The sequence below is a fragment of the Eurosta solidaginis genome, chromosome 3 (assembly GCF_040869045.1).
Source record: "Eurosta solidaginis isolate ZX-2024a chromosome 3, ASM4086904v1, whole genome shotgun sequence".
Taxonomy (NCBI): domain Eukaryota; kingdom Metazoa; phylum Arthropoda; class Insecta; order Diptera; family Tephritidae; genus Eurosta; species Eurosta solidaginis.
In genome coordinates this window covers 256,406,809-256,427,380 of record NC_090321.1, presented here as the reverse complement: position 1 = coordinate 256,427,380, position 20,572 = coordinate 256,406,809, and the positions used below count along the sequence as shown (strand labels likewise).

Sequence of the window (20,572 nt, the reverse complement as noted above, 5' to 3'; positions counted from 1 at the left end):
AGAAAGTATTTCTCTGAGGGCATCATCTACATTGGAGATATATCATACAACCATCGTACATAAATCTTTAAAATTGGCAGCCTAGCAAACAGTTCATGCTATATTCGTCCATAGATGCACATGCAATTGTTTTGTGATACACTTTACCACACACACCCTCACATCGTACACCTGTCTCCCTCTCTATGTTTTTGTGGCATTTATCGCACACCTCTATTCTCTTTTATTTTTCTGTTTTTACTGTTACATACATATATATATGTTGAACTGAACAAGCAAAATATATTTTAGCACAATACCAATTGAAAATTTCACTTTAATGTTTATTTGTATACAAAAACACTTTATTTTTCGAATGTTGGTACATCACCTGCTGTAACTTTATCTATTGTTTACACCACTTTTGTGTGCTTTATTAACGCACAGAACTTAAGAATTTTCGCTTTCTTTAATGACTCTACAAATACACGTCCGTCCGCCGTTAATGTAACAGAAGTTGAGATTTACATAAAAAAAAAATAGAACTGGGTCTGTAGTGGCATATATGAGCAAGTATTGAAAACCATTTTAACTTGGTGTATATTGGAACGATTTTCCGTCATCCCTTGTCAAATTTGGTTTTCAGACAAACCGGTTTCGGCGTTGTGCCTTTATCAAATAATGAAAAGGAAAATAATAGCTGGACGACTATGACATATACTGGAAAAGCAACATATAAATTGACAAACTTCTTTAAAAAATACAACATTAACACAGCATTCAAAACATCGAACAATCTAGGGCGAAAACTAAAACTAGCACTAACTCAGAGGATCCGTTTAGCAGCCACGGCGTATACAAGCTTACCTGCGGATGCCAACATAGTTACATAGGACAAACGGGACGGCAAATAAGAACGAGGTTCAGAGAACATATTAGAGATTACAACAAAAAATACGGAATCCAAACATTATACCAGAATCTAACTTCGCGAATCACATGGTCGAGAATGAATGTTCCCCAGCAAACATCAATAAAACAGTTAGGGTTCTTCACTTACAAGAAAAAGGCCGACGTCCCAACGTACTCGAAAACATGGAAATCTACAAACAGAAAACGTTCGACGGTAGAATAATAAACGAACAGATAAACACAATTTCTGACACAAAATTCGAGCCTTTAAAACTTGTTTACAAGAAACAAAGTAATCACACAGGTACAACAGACAAACACACAACAACAAATACACCCAAAACAATTAACGCACCAAAACAACAAACTCGCAAAGAAGGTCAAACGACTAAAATTACGGATTTTTACCTGCTTGCCAGCCACACAAATCGATCAGTGGAAACCACCCTCAGTTCTGAATCAACACACAACACATACACATAACTAAATATACACAAGCATCGATTCTGACAATATCTGCTCATGTACCTACGAACTATAAATACAGGACAAACGACAACAACAGATCAGAACGAAAATCGACACTGATGATGGCACAACGCCGAAACCGGTTTGTCCAAACCCAAATTTGACAAGGGATGACGGAAAATCGTTCCAATATACATCATTTATCCACCCTGTCGGAAAATTAACAAAACAAAATAAGTCATTTTCACTTGCCTTTAAAAATAGCCAATTGTTGACAATATGCTCACATATAAAAAATACTCCAATGGTCCAATCTGGGCCAGCATAGCTGTCTTTGAATTGCATGATTAAAAAGTGAATCTGAATAGAAAAATTATACTTTTCGTTTTCCCAAAAAAATTAAATTTTGAATTACATCTGTTTAGAATAAAACTTGCGATATTTATTTATGGCTATTAACAGAAATGCTCAGTACAGACATTTATATTGTAACGAATTTACTGAAATTCCGCTTAGTTGCAATCTTCTACCCACGTTCGTATCGCTAAATGGTTGAATAAAACACTCCAATATTCTGTATTACAAAATGAACTTTATTAGACTGCCTTGAAAGTACTTCACAATTAACTTCACTTCGAAACTGATAGCGTCTTCAAAACAAACTGAACTCATGATTGCTCAGCTTGCGCTCTTATGTACTCTTCGGTTTCCTCGTCGCCATACTTCTAGGCGTTTCTAGAATTTACTACTTCTTTACCAGCTATAAACTACGGATGCACGTTTATAGCTTCTCATATGCGCGTGTATATGTGAGTGATACTTCCACCGATGATTACCTACTTTTGTGAGCATCTCAGATATATGCAGGTGTATGTGTGAGAAATACTTTGCTGATGATTGCATACTTTTGTGAGCATCTATCCGCTGCTGGCATATATATATATGTGTAGACATAATGATTGATTTGTTTATGTACATACAAGTCACTGCTTAGTAGCGGCTTAGAGATGTTAGTATGCCTAAGTGTTGCTAATATTCGTCACAATATATAGTATATTACAGAACAGCTATAAAATGAAATACATTAAAAGAATTATTATTTCATATTAAGTAGTTATTTAATTGAATATGAAAGGCATGTTTTGAGTGCGAGAAACTGTTTTTTTCCGATTCCGGGTTCTACCAATGGGCGCTTGAGAATTATAAACAGTTCTTCTCAGCCCAACGAAAAAGATTTCAAAGCGACGAAAATTTCTGCAAGTGGTATTTGGGTATAGTTTTTGTAGAAGTGATACGCAGTCAATTTCGCCCGTGATAATATCGAAGATCAACAACGAAGCCAAAAAAATTCTGCGGTTTTTTAAAGATAAGAAGTCGGTACAGAGAGCCATATCGTAAGTGCAAAGCGCATGAACATTTTTTGAACTCTCTCCAAGCGATTAGTATGAACCGTGTGGTATATAAGTAACGTTTAATTTAGAAAAAGAATTCTAAACTATTTGTCCAACGTGTTCACCATTTCAGAGCTATTCTTTAAAAATGGTTTGCAATCAGGGCTTTATTATCCATAAATTACTTTATAATAATGGTCTTTCACTGGAAATAAATAACAGTTATTTGTTGGGTGAAATAATTAAGTATCTGTTGATGCCTATGATGTTATTTATTTATTTATTAAAATATTAGTCTACAAATGTAACAATTAATCAGACTAAATATAGTTACGGATTACAGATTAATTACAGAAGCATACAAATTGAACAAAATTATATTATAAAATATGTATATATATTATTAAATCAGTTGTCGGGATGGACTGTGATGCCGAGCAACGGGAATTGATTATTAGTGCTGTCGGAATGGACGTGATTTGGAGCAGCTGATGTATATTTGACACACAACAAGTAGGGCTGCGATGTGTGGGAAGTTGGAAAGGACGTTATTTCAAGCCACCCACCCAAATCATTGCGTATTTAAGGTAGTCAGCATATATATTTTTTTTTATTACGTGGGGTGAGACACACGTATCAATGTTTTTGCAGTGCTTATTGAAGCAGTACACAGACAACGAAGAAGTTCGTGCATTTCAAAATTCGATCTGCATGTGCTTAAAGAAGCGGTTGAAAATGTCTAGATGGTCTAAAGGGAACATTAATAAAATTTCACCAAGCAGAAAAGGGCTATTTACCATCCCTCTAATAAGTTTTACTACAAATAACACACCTGCCATCTCCATAGGTCTCCGTAACGTAGAGAGCTGAATAAGTTTTAAACGGCAGGAGTAGGAAGGAAAAATCCTTGAGGGGTCCCACGGTAAGTCCATTAGCGCAAAAATCAGGAATTGCTTTTGAATCGACTATAATTTGTCACAGTGCGTCTGGTAACGAGGGTTCCAGATTATCGCAGCGTATTCTAATATAGGCCGCACCAAAGATATAAAGAGAGTTTTAGTAATATATGGATCATCGAATTCTTTAGACCAGAACGGGGCTGTTTTTTAATTTACGGGCACACGGTTGCGGCGAAAACTAAAAAACTAAATTTAATTTCATAATTATATAATTCCGCTGGAAAAATATTTTTGTTGTAATATCCATACGTACATTTTTTGCAACACTGTTAAAAGCAATACATCTCTTTCAGCTAACACCATCTTGCAAAAAATCACTTGTACGCATTTTCAAAATTTGTGACATCGATGGAGATAATTTACTTAATGATTATGAGCTAAATTTATTTCAACGCCGCTGTTTCAACACACCACTGCAACCACAAATATTAGATGAAGTTAAGGCAGTTATACAAAAGAATATTCCAGATGGTATTTACCATGATGCAGTTACTTTAAAAGGATTTTTATTCCTGCATTGTTTATTTATACAACGTGGACGTAATGAAACTACTTGGGCAGTATTACGCCGTTTTGGCTATAATGAACAATTAGAAATGTGTAAAGATTATCTGCGTCCTTCTTTGAAAATACCACCTGGAAGCAGTACTGAGCTATCACATCGGGGACAACAATTCCTCATTGCTTTATTTGAACGTTATGATAGAGATGGTGATGGTGCACTATCACCTGAGGAACATAAAATGATTTTTAGCACATGCCCATCTGCACCATGGTCTTATTCAACAGATATACGTAAATCATGCCCGACAAATGATCGAGGTTGGGTAACACTACACGGCTGGCTGTGTCGTTGGACTTTAATGACACTCATTGATGTATCAAAAACGCTAGAGTATTTAGCTTATTTGGGTTTTAATGTACACGAAAATGACAGTCAATTGGCGGCGATACATGTAACGCGTGAAAGACGTATTGATTTAGCCAAACGTCAGAGTAGTCGTTCAGTTTATATGTGTCATGTGATTGGACCAAAAGGTGCTGGTAAAACAGGCTTATGTCGAGCATTTCTCGTCGAAGATATGAAAAGTCTGATTGGGAAAGAGTTTAAAACAAATATTGTATATTGCATCAATACAGTGCAGGTAAAATAAATTATCTTAATCTGTACGTTTATGGAAAATAACAAATTTACATTTATTCAAATTATAGGTTTACGGTCAAGAGAAACACTTAATTCTACGTGATATTGATGTAAAGCACGCTCTAGATCCATTACAGCCGCAAGAAGTGAATTGTGACGTTGCCTGCCTCGTGTACGATTCATCAAATCCGCGTTCTTTTGAATATATTGCACGCATTTACATTAAATATTATGCCGAAAGTAAAATACCGGTGATGATTGTAGGCACTAAGGTGGACTTAGATGAACGACGACAGGACTATTTGCTACAACCATCGGAGTTTTGTACAAAATATAAATTATTACCACCCCACCTGTTTAGCTTGAAGAGTAATAAAAAAGAGGTTTATACGAAATTGGCAACCATGGCGGCATTTCCGTGAGTATCGTTTTTATATATATTAAACAGCATTAAGACATACCTACATAAATATGTAATATGTGTGCTTTAAAAATAGGCAGTGGCCTATTTCATTTTCCATATAATTTAATATTTTCCATTATAAGGTTTTAGGCCATTAACTGAGGTACAAATTTTAGTTGCATACATCTGTATAGGTATTTGTAAATATATAATGTATACCATATATGTAAGGTAGTCTCAATGTATTACCACACATACAACTTCTTATCTCAGTTGACCTTTATTGTATTGTTGTCTTGTAATATAGCACACATTAACGATTTAGGCACATCTTACTAATGAGTGTTTAGAGTTATGCAAGTAAACTATCTATTATACATTGAAACAACACTATAGCATTCTGGCACTCATGTTGATTGGTTTTGGGCACTTAATTAGTATTGAACCACTTACTTAAAATTTTACTAGTAACCCCTTACACGCCACCTTTGAACTTTTGGAACATTTTTTTTTACCCCTCGAAATGCTACCTAAAAATACACGGAGTATATTCATTTAGAACAGTTCGATCGGCAAAATGATTTTTTGACACTTGAAGCCATGCGCTTCCAAGCGGTTTGAGTCGTGTTCGAAAACATTAAACCGGTTTTTCCGAAACGGCAGTTTTTAAAATGGTGCGCAGTTCTACTATTACGATACTTGACTGAATCAAATTTTTTTTAAACCAAAATTTTTGTAAATCTATCAGTTTGTGCTTGACGTAGGAGATTGCTTTAGGAGGAATGCTTTTTTATAGCAATTCTGTTTAAAAATTGTCACATTAACTGCAAATACTTACTTCACAATACTTACGTTTTGCTCAAAAAACAGGTTGGACTGTTGAGGTCTGATTCGTAAGGCTTTGATTTTAATTCAGGTGTCGTACCGTGCTTTATGTGCAGTGATAGAAAATCATATTTTGAGTAACAATAAACATTAAGTTTCAAATTGATTCAGGCTGTGAAAAAAACGGCAAAATCGATTAACAAATATCATTTATTTCTTTTTATTATTATACTCAGCTGAGCAGAGCTCGCAGAGTATATTAACTTTGTTCACATAATGGTACCCCGTAACGGCATAAACTAATCGAGATAAACATAGACTTCTATATATAAAAATGATCTGGGCAAAAAAATTTATTCATTTAGCCATGTTCGTCTGTCCGTAAACACGATAACTTGAGTAAATTTTCAGGTATCTTAATGAAATTTGGTATGTAGGTTCCTGGGCACTCATCTCAGATCGCTATTTAAAATGAACGAAATCGGACTATAACCACGCCCACGTTTTCGATATCGAAAATTTCGAAAAACCGAAAAAGTGGAAGAATTCATTACCAAAGACGGCTAAAGCAATGAAACTTGGTAGGTGAGTTGACCTTATGACGCAAAATAGAAAATTAGTAAAATTTTGAACAATGGGCATGATGCCCACTTTTAAAAGAAGCTAATTTAAAAGTTTTGCAAGCTGTAATTTGGCAGTCGTTGATTATATCATGATGAAATTTGGCAGGAACGTTACTCCTATTACTATATGTGTGCTAAATAAAAATTTGCAAAATCGGATGACGAACACGCCCACTTAAAAAAAATCTAAACTCAAATTTTAACAAAAAATTGAATATCTTTACAGTATATAATTTGATAATTTTGATTGAGCTTTAGGTCAGCTTATTGAATAAAACTTCTTTTTTAGTAGTATTCAAAATATATTTATTTTTCGATATTTCGACTTCAATCTGAAGTCATCATCACATTTACAGTATATAAGTAAATTAGGTCAACATTCATCTCCAGTAATGATATGGTGCAACAAAATACAAAAATAAAAGAAAATTTCAAAATGGGCGTGGTTCCGCCCTTTTTCATTTAATTTGTCTAGAATACTTTTAATGCCATAAGTCGAACAAAAATTTACCAATCCTTGTGAAATTTGGCGGCCACCGTGGTGTGATGGTAGCGTGCTCCGCCTATCACACCGTATGCCCTGGGTTCAACTCCCGGGCAAAGCAACATCAAAATTTTAGAAATAAGATTTTTCAATTAGAAGAAAATTTTTCTAAGCGGGGTCGCCCCTCGGCAGTGTCTGGCAAGCGCTCCGATTGTATTTCTGCCATGAAAAGCTCTCAGTGAAAACTCATCTGCTTTGCAGATGCCGTTCGGAGTCGGCATAAAACATGTAGGTCCCGTCCGGCCAATTTGTAGGGAAAAATCAAGAGGAGCACGACGCAAATTGGAAGAGAAGCTCGGCCTTAGATCTCTTCGGAGGTTATCGCGCCTTACATTTATTTATTTTTTGTGAAATTTGGTAAGGGCATAGCTTCTATGACGATATCGAAAGCTTCGAAAAATTAAAAATATGCCATAATTCTATACCAAATACGAAAGAAGGGATGAAAAATGGTGACTGGATTGGTTTTTTGACGCAAATTATAACCTTAGAAAAAACTTTGTAAAATGGGTGCGACCCCTACCATAATAAGTAGAAGAAAATGAAAAAGTTCTGCAGGGCGAAATCAAAAGCCCTTGGAATCATAGCAGGAATACTGTTCGTGGTATTACATATATAAATAAATTAGCGGTACCCGACCGATGATGTTCTGGGTCACCCTGGTCCACATTTTGGTCGATATCTCGAAAACGCCTTCACATATACAACTTAGGGCTACTCCCTTTTAAGATACTCATTAACACCTTTCATTTGATACCCATATCGTACAAGAGTCACCCCTGGTCCACCTTTATGGCGATATCTCGAAAAGGCGTCCACTTATAGAACTAAGGCCCACTCCCTTTTAAAATACCCATTAACACCTTCCATTGTCATACACATTCCAGGGTTACCCTAGGTTCATTTTCCTACATGGTTATTTTCCCTTATTTTGTCTCCAAAGCTCTCAGCTGAGTATGTAATATTCGGTTACACCCGAACTTAGCCTTCCTTACTTGTTTTTTATTATTTTATTTCAAAAATTTTTTTTTGAAAAACTTCGAAAATTCGAAAAATGTTTATGTGTCATGAAAATTATGAAATTTTCACTTAAATCTGTTAAGAACTTTTCGAGTATGCAGTTTTAGACTACAATAAATTTTACATGTTTGAAGTCTCTCGAAATTCGCATTTATTTTTGATAATTTTTTTTTACGAAAATGCTTCAGACTTTTTTCTTTCCTTCTTTGAAATCTTTAAACGCTTTTCGAATTGTTTTCGAAAACGTGTTTGCAATTGGTTTGCACTGTTTTCGTTATTCACTTTATAATACCCAGCGTGTACTTTTACACAAGGGTATTATAACTTTGGTTGGATAACGGTAGTACGTAATGGCATAAAGGAGATAGATTTAGACTTCCTTATATCAAAGTTATCAGCATCAAAAAGATTTTGATTGAGCCGTGTCCGTCTGTCGGTGCGTCCGTTAACTAGCTTATCTTAATCCAAAAAAGATGGTATTGAACGCATGAACGAAATCGAATCATAAACATCAAATGTCGAAAAATAGAAAAAATTTGATAATTCAATACCAAAGACCGATAAAGTGATGACACTTGATACATGGGCTGACCTCATGATCCAAATAGAAATTTTGTAAAACTTCAGAAAATTTATCATGTTGAAATTTGGCAAGTCGGTATTTTTAGCTGAAATATATACACTGTAAAAACTGATTTTATTAGTCGTCAAAAAAAATTCTTTAAAACAAAATCGATATCGATACTTCGGAGAATGGAAAAAAATATGATAATTCCTTACCAAAGGACGATAACGTAATGAAACTTGAGAGTGGGTTGACTTTATGAAAAGAAATTTAATTTCGTTAAAATTTTAGAAAATGGGCATGGCATCGCCCACATTTAGAAGAAGAAAAATAAAAGTTTTTAAGCCATAAATAAAATGCAGTCAAATATATTATGCTGAAACACGGCGGCTGTCCTTGCTATTGTAACGAATTTACTGCAAATCCTCTTATTTGCCCTTTTGCTAAGTTCGATCACTAAACTGTTGAATAAATAACTCCAATATTTAATAGTGCAAAATGGCCTTTATTAAAGTACTTCACAATAAATAACTCTACTATTTTCAAATAATACTGCTATTGCTCGCTAGATAGCGTCTTAATCGAAACTGCTTGTGTAGCGCCTCTACCGCTGGCGCTTTTATACTCTGTGATTTCCTCGTGGCATCTTCTAGGCGCTTCCAGAATTTACTTAGTTACCGCCATATAATTACAACTACAGATGCACGTATATAGCTTCTCATATGCGTGTATTTGTGAGCGACACTTCCACAATTACAATTGCATACTTTTGGGAGCATCTCAGATAAGATATATGCATGTGTTTGTGCACTGTTTCTCCCTGCGTGTACGTAATATGTGTAGAAATAATTTATTGATTCGTTTGTGTAGATACATAATGATTGATTTATGGATGCGCATGCAAGTCACTGCATCGGCTTAGAGATGGCAGTACCCCTTAGTGTTGCTAATATTCGTAACACTATTATACATATATACACCTTGTGAAAATTAACAAAATCCATTGACGATCACGCCCACTTAAAACATATATGTTGTTGTTGTAGCAATGAGGACACTCCCCGAAGGCCTTGGGGAGTGTTATCGATGTTGATGGGTCTTTTCCGGATGCAGATCCGGTACATTCCGGTACCAAGCCCGACCATCTCGGGAACGATTTATTATGACCGCATGCGACCTTCTAGGCCATCCCCCCTCCCACCCCCTAGATCCATGAGGGATTCGGGGTCGCCAGAGCCTCGGCTGTTGATGAAACAGGATTCGCCACGGATAGGTGTGGTTGATAATTGGGTTTGGAGAAGTTATATATTGCGCTACACAACCCCCTGAATCTATTTGGTATTTTAGTCGCCTCTTACGACAGGCATACCTACCGCGGGTATATTCTAACCTCCTAACCCGACCAATACTAACGAAATTTGGTTTAAATATTGTTTTTGAAGAAAAAGGCTCGTAAAAATTTAGTTAAATTTTGGAAAATGGTCGTGTCACCGCCCTCATTTAGGCTAAGAAAATTTAAAAGCTTTGCAAGCCGTAAATCAGAAGACTTTATTATCACTTTGAGATTTTTCAGAATTATGGTTTTTGGGTTTATATTTACATATGAGGAAAATTCGTTAGCGACCTCGCCATTTTATTTTAAAAAGTTGCTTAAAGTTTTAACCATCACAAAATTGGCTATATATTTACGACACGTTACTTTATTACCAATGTAGATATGGTAGTGCAAAGAAGACTTCTTTTAATCCAGCTCTTCACAAAATTTCCGTTCAGCTAAAAATAAATGGTTAATAACATACCAATAGGTTTATTAAAAACAAAAAAAAAAATCAATGTGTATTTAGGCTGGGTGCGAGTTTGCCTAAATTTTAAGTACCTAAACTAATATTCCACTGGAACTTTCCAGCACTGCAATAATTTACGAAAAAGCTGTCAAAACTGTGCGAGTTGATTTGAAAACCTAAATTGTTTATTTCTGTTAAGAAAATTATAACAATACGGGAAATTTAAATAAAGTTGAGTGTCGAGCTGGTCGGTCGTGTTTTACGTCGCTCCTGTTTTTAATAAATGTACGAGACAGTGACTCTTTCTAAAATTGGTAATATCTTGATGCTTGTTGGCAATCTACCAATTGTGTAAATGTTGGATTTTTTAAACTTGTTAAATGATAAATATAAAATAATATAAAAACATAAACATATATTTGTCTAACTATGCTGTGTGTGTGTGGGCAGAAAGTCGATCGTGCCCAATCTAAGGTGCAATGCTACAATTGTAAAGTACTTTTTCATTTGGAGTGCATTGCTCTAGGGACAGCTGATGTTGGCAAGCTGTTTATATGCAAAGTATGCAGTATTACAAATAGTGGTTTGACCAGTTTGTCTGCTGAGAACGTTAACAATACTTAATAACAACATAAGTGACATTAATAGCAATAATACTCAACCAGTGGCTCGTTTTTCTCTACTCAAAAAAATTGCTGAGCTTAAAGCTGAGAACGCGCATTTTGTTGCTATTAACCTCTCTTGTTGATTTTAAAGATCAAATAGAAGAAAAATACGAACAATTAATTGCTGAAATTCGTTCGCTGAAATCTACTGTGGCTGATAAAAATGCCAATATTCTTGAGCTTACGTCTGAAATTGAAAAGCTTCGTTCTGCAGGCGTTGATAATGCAAATAATTTGCCGAGTCATAACATTAATGTTGCTAGTAAGAGTAAGAATAAAAGTACTCCTCCTATTTCTTTGTCTACTAGTACCTTGACTACGATGTCGAGTACAAACCCGGTTATGCATACCCAACACCAAACACCTCAATCGTATAGCGAGCGCTGTTGTCGCTCGTGGTGCTGCAGAAATCACACCAAGTGTTGCCTCTGTTGCTCCAAAATCAATGGAGCATGTTGTTAGTAAAACATATGTTGCTAGTAATACAAGCAATAAAGCTCTCGCAAATCATAAGCCCTGTACGCCAACTTAATCTGTGCGGTCTATGCAGCCATCATTTTCTGATCACTCTGCTGTGGATTCTGCTGCGTCTACTGTTGCAACTAAAGGGCCCATTACTGATACTTAGCATTTAACTTGAGAACTGTCACTTACAGTTCTGTTAAATGAACATTGCATGTTACTGATTACTCAAAACTCAGCAACACTTAACTTGACTTAGAAGTCTGTTGAATTTTTATTTTCTATGTAAGTTCTAAGTGACGTTTACATTTTGAGATGCCATTTGTTTGTTCCCATTTCATTTTGACATTTTGTCATACATAAATTTCAACGCTGATTATGATGCCAGATTGTATGCGCCAAGTGGAGTATAATCGTGGCTAAGTTGCCAAGTTTACGCCAAGTCAAGTCAAGTATATGCTAAGTATCAGTAATGGGGGATTAAGAGTACGACCGCTAATGCGTCTGTTAATGGTACTGCGTGTGAGACTTCCATCGATCCCAAGCGGAAAATTGGCTCTAAAAACATACGAGTTCTCAAACCACCCTTAGTTATTGGATCAAACAACAACAATGAGCTTAGTGTGGTTGCAAGACTTAAATTTAAATGGTTACATATATCATCGTTCTCATCGAGTGTGACGTACACTGATATTATATCATATGTTACAAAGCATGCTAAAATTGATTCAAAGAATTTGAGATGTTTTTCGTTAATTAAGCAAGGTGCCAATGCGGAACATCTATCGAAAATTAGTTTCAAGCTTGAAGTAGCTGATGAATGCTATGAAAAGGTCTTGAATGCCACCATCTGACCCGCAAATGTTAAAGTATGGCCTTTTAATTTTTTTCAAAAGGTAGTACCCAAACAAAAAACCCCGTAGTGGCACAAGTTTGTGGTAATTATGGCAGTCACCTTAATATATATGGGCTAAGAACTTAATATAAATCTATATTTATTTCAAGTACAAATTCTGATTATGACATCTTTGTCTTTGTTGAGACTTGGCTTAATGCAGATTTCAACGATAATGCATTCTTTGATTCAAACTCTTATAATGTATACCGCAAAGACAGGGATGTTTCCAAGACTGGTCTATCCAGAGGGGGAGGGGTACTAGTAGCGGTTAAAAATGCTATCAGTCGTCCCTGATTTCTCTGTATAATGAGGACTCCTTGCTGGATGAAGTATGCGTTCTAGTGTAAGGCAACTCTAAACTTTTTATTTCCGTTTCTTCTATTCCCCTTGCTAGTTGTGACATACTTTATAAAGCTCATGTTGATAATGTTCTCTAGTTTCTAAGAATAATGGGTCTGATGACAATTTTTGTGTACTGGGTGATTTTAACCTCCTTTACGTAACATGGTCCTTTTGAGATGATAGCCGATCTTTAATTCCCGGTAATACATCTAGCTTTTGCGAAACTTATCTGGTAGATACATTTTTAAGCTTAGATCTAATTCAAATAAATAATTTTTTTAATAAATTAATGAGATTTTTGGATCTTATTTTTGAAACCTTTAAAAACATCGTATTAGAAACATGTCGAGCTTTTGTACCACCTAAGAAAAAATCTTGTCACAGGATTCCATGGTACACCAAGGAGTTGAAGAAATTCAAGAATTTGAGAAATAAATTTTATAAAAGGTTTAAGTCTTCAAACGGTTCTTCTAATAAGTATTTTTACTTGAGATATGCGAAAAAGTTCACATCTCTTAATAAATCTCTATACAGGAATTATGTGCGTAAGTTTAAGGGCGAAATCAAGAGTAACCCTAAGTCTTTTTGGCGATACGTTAACACGAAGAAGGCTCGCTCAAATATACCAACGGGCGAGTTCTGCAATGAGACTAGGGCAGGTTCGACTTACAAAGCCGCTAATCTCTTTGGGGAATTCTTAAAATCGAACTTTGATAGTGATTCTCAATCGTCGCCTAATATAGTCTCTGATTTAAATAGCCCAATAAATGTTGGCTCTCTGGTGCTTACTTTAGAAGATATAGTTGAAGGAGTGAATAACATTAAACCCTCTATAAAGCCTAATATGGACGGTTTTTCGTCATATCTTTTTAAGAACTGTAGAAGATGCATTTCTCTCTATATCACTTAATCAACATGGCTTCGTGTCTGGCATATCCACAGTTTCCAACCTGGCGGTTTTCTCTGATTACTGTGTGTCAGCTTTTAATGATCGGCTGCAGGTGGACACTGTTTATACAGACTTCTCAAAAGCCTTCGACAAGGCTAGTCATTCAATTTTAATAGATAAGTTAGTCAATGTCGGTTTTCATTCAACCTTCCTATCATGGATTAAATCTTATCTTTCTTTTCGCAAGTGTGTAGTCGTTTTTGATGATTGTGCGTCCGATCCCTTCATTGCTTCCTCAGGCATTTCTCAGGGCAGTATCCTGGGTCCCCTCCTTTTTGTTATTTTTATTAATGATATATCTTCCTGTTTTTTTATCCTCTGAGTTCCTCTTGTATGCGAATGACCTGAAAATCTTTTCAAAAATGTCGTTTATTTCTGATGCCCATAGTCTTCAAAATGATCTGGACAGTGTAGCCAGTTGGTGCAGAATAAACCACCTGCAACTCAATATTAGTAAATGTTTTCACATAACATTTTCAAAATCCCGTTCCTTAATTCCTACATCATATGATATTAATGGATCTAAACTGGCTACGCAGTCCAAAATACGATATTTAGGAGTGATTTTTTACTCCAAGTTTATGTTTCATGATCATATAAATCATGCAATTGCTAAATCATACGCAATGCTTGCCTTTATACGCCGTTGCAGTACTCATTTTACTGATCCATATACTCTAAAACTTCTTTACACCTTTACAACTTTTTTCCACGTTAAAATACGCTGTGTTTATATGGAGACCATTTTACGATTGCCATATAAAAAGGCTAGAACGGGTGCAAAAGACATTCATAAAATTTGCTCTGCGCAGATTAAACTTTGAAGAGCCTATTCCGCATATATGTAATACTCCTATATTGCTACAAAAGGCTAGGTACATTCCCAAACATCAGAGTGCCGATATATTGCTGTTTAAGCGTTTTTGTTTTTGTATTCAATAATCGAATGTACCTAAATTTTAATTTTTTCTTGTCACACTTATGCTGCTAAAATCACAAAAATTTTATAGGCTGTCTTGTTTTGATTTCGACTTCAAAACACATTGCGAGCATTTGCTATTAGCAATATAGGAGTATTACATATATGCTATTATAATGCTAGATGTCTCATTATTAACCTGAAGACGTTAGATAACAGAAGAATCTTGCTTTCGCTTAGCTTTTGTGTTTGACATCATTCAAGGCATAGTAGAAGCTCCGACTCTTTTACAACGAATTAACTTCTTGGTTCCACAGAGGAACGTAAGAAGTAATGATTTGTTTTTTATTGAATGCGGAAGATTTATAGTCCTTTCCGTGATGTCGACGGCGAGTATCGAAGGAGGTATAATGATGAGCTATATGAGCTTTTCGCAGATATAACGATAATGCAGCGAATAAAAAAATAAAGCTTCGCTAGCTAGGTCATGTTATACAGATGAACGAATACGCTCCGGCAGTTTGTAAACAGAGGAAAGATAAGACTTTCACTGAGTTGGGAGAGACAGTTGGAGGAAGATTTGGCCTCGCTTGGCGCTCCCAATTGGCGACTGTTATCGCAAAACAGGGTTAGCTGACCTCACTAACTCAACGTACTTAATTTTTACATAAAACTTCAAGAAGTGCTGTATGTTGAATTTTGACAGGATTTACAAACCGCGCCCGGCAAAATTTTTTGCTTACATTTTACTCCTTCTATTCTCATTCCGTACGAAAAAAGTACAAAAACTGTGAGTGAAATTTGAACAAACATGTCTTAAGACACGAACAATGAATTCGCGTCATTTCATCTAATCGTCACTTGTAAACAATCAGCTTTTCATACGAATACAATGAAAACTTCCACCAAAAGATATTTGGTAATAATGCTATTTAGGTTTCAACTCGACCCAAATAAACCTTTGAGATAAAAAAAAAGTAGTAGGAGGTAAGAGCGGAGCAAAATACTCAGATTAGAATAAAGCCTGAACACTGCGTCAGCAACGAAACATGTTGTCAAAAGCGTGACGTCACGCCGAGAAAATTTATTTCACAGCTAACTATGATTTTTTTGCTCTCTCATTTTTTAATGAGGGATCTGTTTATTGGTTCATGGATTTCTCAATTGAAAAATCTAAATTCAAATTACAATTAAATGAATTTTTAACCTAAAAAATTATTTTGTAAATATATTTAATTCGTTATGTAGTCTGTAAGAAACATTGTATTTCAAAGATTACTATACTTATATTTAAATAAATAAATAAATAAAATTTGGTATTTTTGATGCGTTTTCACGCTTAAAAGGAACAGAGGTCAATTAGGGTCCGCGGTAAGTACCTATCCCAAGATAGCAGTTCAAGAAAATGCAGTGGCTCCGTTTTATAAGGTTTTTTTTCGGACATAGTGGACCACGTGCACAATGACCTTTTCCACAATCTCGAATTCAATACTGTGATGTTGGTATGCCTCCAATAACTTCTTTAGGCCAATTAATGCACTTGCCTACCAAATATGTTCAGATTGCGGTCCATATTTGAGAAGGATCCAATTCTTTTGTCGCCAACATCAGCTTGAACAAAATTGAGCTCACCATCACGTACAATCGATCGGACCTTAATCGCAGCAGGGATCATCGCTCTATGATCTATGATTTACTTAAATTGAATGGACAAGAACCATTTATTTGCATACACAAGATTGAAGAATCAATATTTTTGTTTTTGAAATTTGACATTTGTATTTGGGTTGAAAAGTATGCTCATAAAAATTCAAAATTTTTATTTTGCACTGCCTTACCGACAGTTTCCAGTGATTTAGGTTTTTTCTCTACTTAGGTAGAAATTTAGGTCAACTCGCACACAGCCTTAATGCGGTTATAAAAAAAGAATATAAAGTCTTATTTCACATCACAGTATAATATTCATTTATGGAAACAAAAAGTCATCACATGTGAAGACTTTACTTATTGCGATTATAGTAACCCTTTAAATTGATCATATGTGATCAAGCATTATCACATGTTCCTGAAGGTGGCTTCAAATTGAAGCCGAAATATCGACAAATTAAAACCCAATGCAATTTTTAACATTGTGTTTTATTTTACCTACGGCCTTTAACCTTATAAAATTAACAAAACATAAACGTATAAGGCTATAAAAATTACCAAAAAAATAATCTTTTAAAAATAAAATACAGCTTAAAAGTAGAGTGTACGATTTCTCGAACTTGATCGAGAAGAGATTTCTCGTGAGTCTCGTCTTCTGGCGAGATTCTCGAATCTCGAATTACTCATAAGGTTCGCGAGCTTCTCGACTTTCAATTCTCGTGAGATTCTCGAATCTCGAAATACTCGTAATACTCGCAAGCTTCTCGACATTCAATTTAATCGATTCATTGGCTGTTTTATACATAGCTTACGTTTTCTTCTGAAGCGCAAGCGAAAATTTCCACAAAACCACAACTAAAAAACACCGAAAAGTATAGAATACTGCCAATTCAGCGACTGAATTGAAAGTCGAGAAGCTCGCTAGTATTACGAGTATTTCGAGATTCGAAAATCTCGCGAGAATTGAAAGTCGAGAAGCTCGCGAGTATTACGAGTATTTCTAGATTCGAGAATCTTGCGAGAAGCCGTGTTATCGATATCTCGTTAAAAAAATAAAATATTGTGGACAAAATTATATGTATAATAAATATGTTTTGAGTTAAATGTCATTGAAAAGCAATATAATAAAAAAAAAATTCACAAGTAAAAAAAACCAAGTGTATAAATACTGTCCACACAGCAATTAAGTTTATGCCGAGAAGTCGAGTTCTCGATTTCTCGGGTCTCGAAAATCTCCCTTGTGTTCGAGAAGAAATCGTAAGCCCTACTTAAAAGTTTCGGACTCACTCTATTGTTTTCTTCAGTCTTTATGAAACTTGAGACAGAAAATGCTTTTTCACTCAGTGTGCTAGTAGGACTTATTGTCAGTAATGCGTTATACAATTTTGCAAGGTTTTCTGTCCGTTTCTGGGATTTAGCAAAATGTAAAAAATCGTCCAAAATACCTTTGCCGCACTTTTTCGCTAAATGATTTGAGTTTTGAATATCGCGAATGGTCTTATCCAACTCACTCTTTAAATAATTTTCTAAATCCGAAACACTTAGCTCTGTACTGGAATGAGATGTATCGACTTGATTCTTCCCAAACAATTTATATTTTTTGTTTAACTTTGGGAAGCGTAATCTAAAAAAGAGTCATGAACGGGAAATTGGCCAGTGTTTAAGTACAAAATCAATGTTTGGAGAACTTTAACTCGGGGTTCCATTAATCGTTTTTGTAAGCATTTTACCAAATCTAGAGACAACGTGACTTGCGATTTTTAAATGTTGGTATACTAAAATTTAAATATCCCTTCTGCTTCTACTAATGTTACGGACGTTTTTGCAGTTCTAAAATGGCAACTTCCAAAGGCTTTAGAAGATTATTGAGATCTGTTAGCATTTCAATATTATGTTCACTGGAGGGTTTAAGGTTTAAATACAAAAGAGTGTGATTGACACATTTATAAAGCTTCAAAAACTGTGTGATCATTTTTGACATTGAGTTCCATCTATGTTTAACATCATGAACTAGCTTTCCTAATACGATCTACAAGATCTTTCGGGTTTCCCTTCAAACTCACATTCTGATTTCTCATCTGAGGAACATGTTACCGTATTTCGATAAACTTTCAAAGGTCTTTATAGTCCTTCTTCCGGTTCGAATTAACCGGGTCGATCACCCTAGTATAAGTAGCATATTTCAGCTTTCAAATCATTTAATGTTCCTGATATTTCTCCTTAAATATATCCCTAATATATATATATATGAGAGCACACAGCTGGGTATATAATTCTCATTTTCGCCCAAACTAAGTCTTTCTTCCCTTTTTTAAATCTGTTAGTAATTTCCTTTCCTATTTCCGTGCTCGTAGCTGTATAGCAAATAAATGTATGAATAAATAAATGTAGTTATATACATTGCTTTCAATTTTTTTTTAATGTAAAATGCCCGTGGTGCCCCCACTGAAATTTTTTTGCACAAGCTTTCATTAAAACCTACAGCTGGGTATATAATGTGCGGCGTGAACAGAACTTAGGCTTTGTTTCTTGTTAGTTTAAATTACTTTTTTAAATATTCAGTATTGTTTTAATACAAATTCAAATTTCTGCACACATATTTATGTACATACAAGTAGTTCTTAAATATTAATTACAAAAATTAAACTAAATATTTTATAAATTGTTTTTCCTTTATCTTTTAACTGCTGCAACAACTTATTAATAATATAAAACAAAATAAAAAAAATACCAAAATACATGAAAAATCGAATTGCGCTTTAAATTCACGTATACCATTCAACGCGCATGCGCGCCCGCCTACACTCCTTCGAAACTCTCCTAACTTTGGTTGGATGCGCTTTGGCTGGTGATTGTTGCACAAAACAAAACAAATGTAAATTATCAAAATTTAACAACCGAAAAAAATAAAAATTGAATTATGCAGTCGCTTTCAAGCCGCATGGATACTCTTTTACAAGCACAGGTTGGTACAGCTGTGGGAATCAGCGTAAGTGTGAATCTTCTTAATGGCATTTTGAAACAGCTGAACGAGCAATTAATATCGTAATTTATCAATACGTTGTTGTTATTTTATCTTTTTGTTGCAAACATCTAAATACATATGCACAAACTTCTATATATTGGGTCGAGAAAATGCATACATATAAGTTAAACTGTAAAAAGGCGTAGGCAAAAATGTTAGCAGTAAAAGGCAGACAACCTATTAATTAACATGGATTGTTTTCTTTTCACCGCACATATTTTGTTACCCTTTTTTTACAATTCAGTAAGCAGTTTTTCATATAGATGCGTTTGACGCAATCTTATGCATGATGAGTAGATTGCACTTTGTTTTATGGAGAACGGCAGATCGACCGACACTGCCGCCATCTGACATGAAAAAGTAGCCAACTGCCAACTTTTGTTGCAAGCAAAGCATAAGAAGAAGAATTCGATATTTGCTTTGGCTAAGGGCGCTTTCACACTTTGCAAGTGAAATGATTCTTCCCACTCGGTACTTTTCTAACATTTTTATACACAGCATGCTTTGCACACAGAGTATATTAACTTTGATTGGATAACGGTTGGTTGTACAGGTATAAAGGAATCGAGATAGATATAGACTTCCATATATCAAAATCATCATTATCGAAAAAAAAAAATTGATTGAGCCATGTCCGTCCGTCCGGTACACGATAACTTGAGTAAATATTCAGATATCTTCACCAAATTTGGTACACGAGCTTATATGGGCCCAGAATAGATTGGTATTGAAAATGAGCGAAATCGGATGATAATCACGCCCACTTTTTATATACATATATAACATTTTGTAAAACACAAAAAACCTGATTATTTAGTAAATAATACGCCTAGAATGTTGAAATTTGACGTGTGGACTGATATTGAGACTCTTGATAAAAATTTGAAAAAAAAAAATTTTAAAATGGGCGTGGCACCGCCCACTTGTGATAAAATCAATTTTACAAATATTATTAATCATAAATCAAAAACCGTTAAACCTATCGTAACAAAATTCGGCAGAGAAGTTGCTTTTACTATAAGGAATGCTTTGAAGAAAAATTAACGAA

At 35.0% G+C, this 20,572-nt stretch overlaps 1 protein-coding gene across 10 annotated transcripts in view; it reads left to right on the top strand.

The window, feature by feature from the left end:
- Miro (mitochondrial Rho GTPase) overlaps nt 1-20,572 on the top strand; it is a 50,918-nt gene that overhangs the window by 8,634 nt on the left and 21,712 nt on the right. For 6 of the 10 annotated variants that reach the window (XM_067776041.1, XM_067776044.1, XM_067776040.1 and 3 more), the window contains exons 5-7: nt 4,003-4,854; nt 4,922-5,271; nt 19,426-19,488. In XM_067776041.1, the coding sequence (XP_067632142.1) occupies nt 4,003-4,854; nt 4,922-5,271; nt 19,426-19,488 (1,265 nt within the window). The remainder of the gene's footprint in view (nt 1-4,002; nt 4,855-4,921; nt 5,272-19,425; nt 19,489-20,572) is intronic. The other 4 variants (XM_067776047.1, XM_067776046.1, XM_067776049.1 and 1 more) reach the window with 2 other exon arrangements.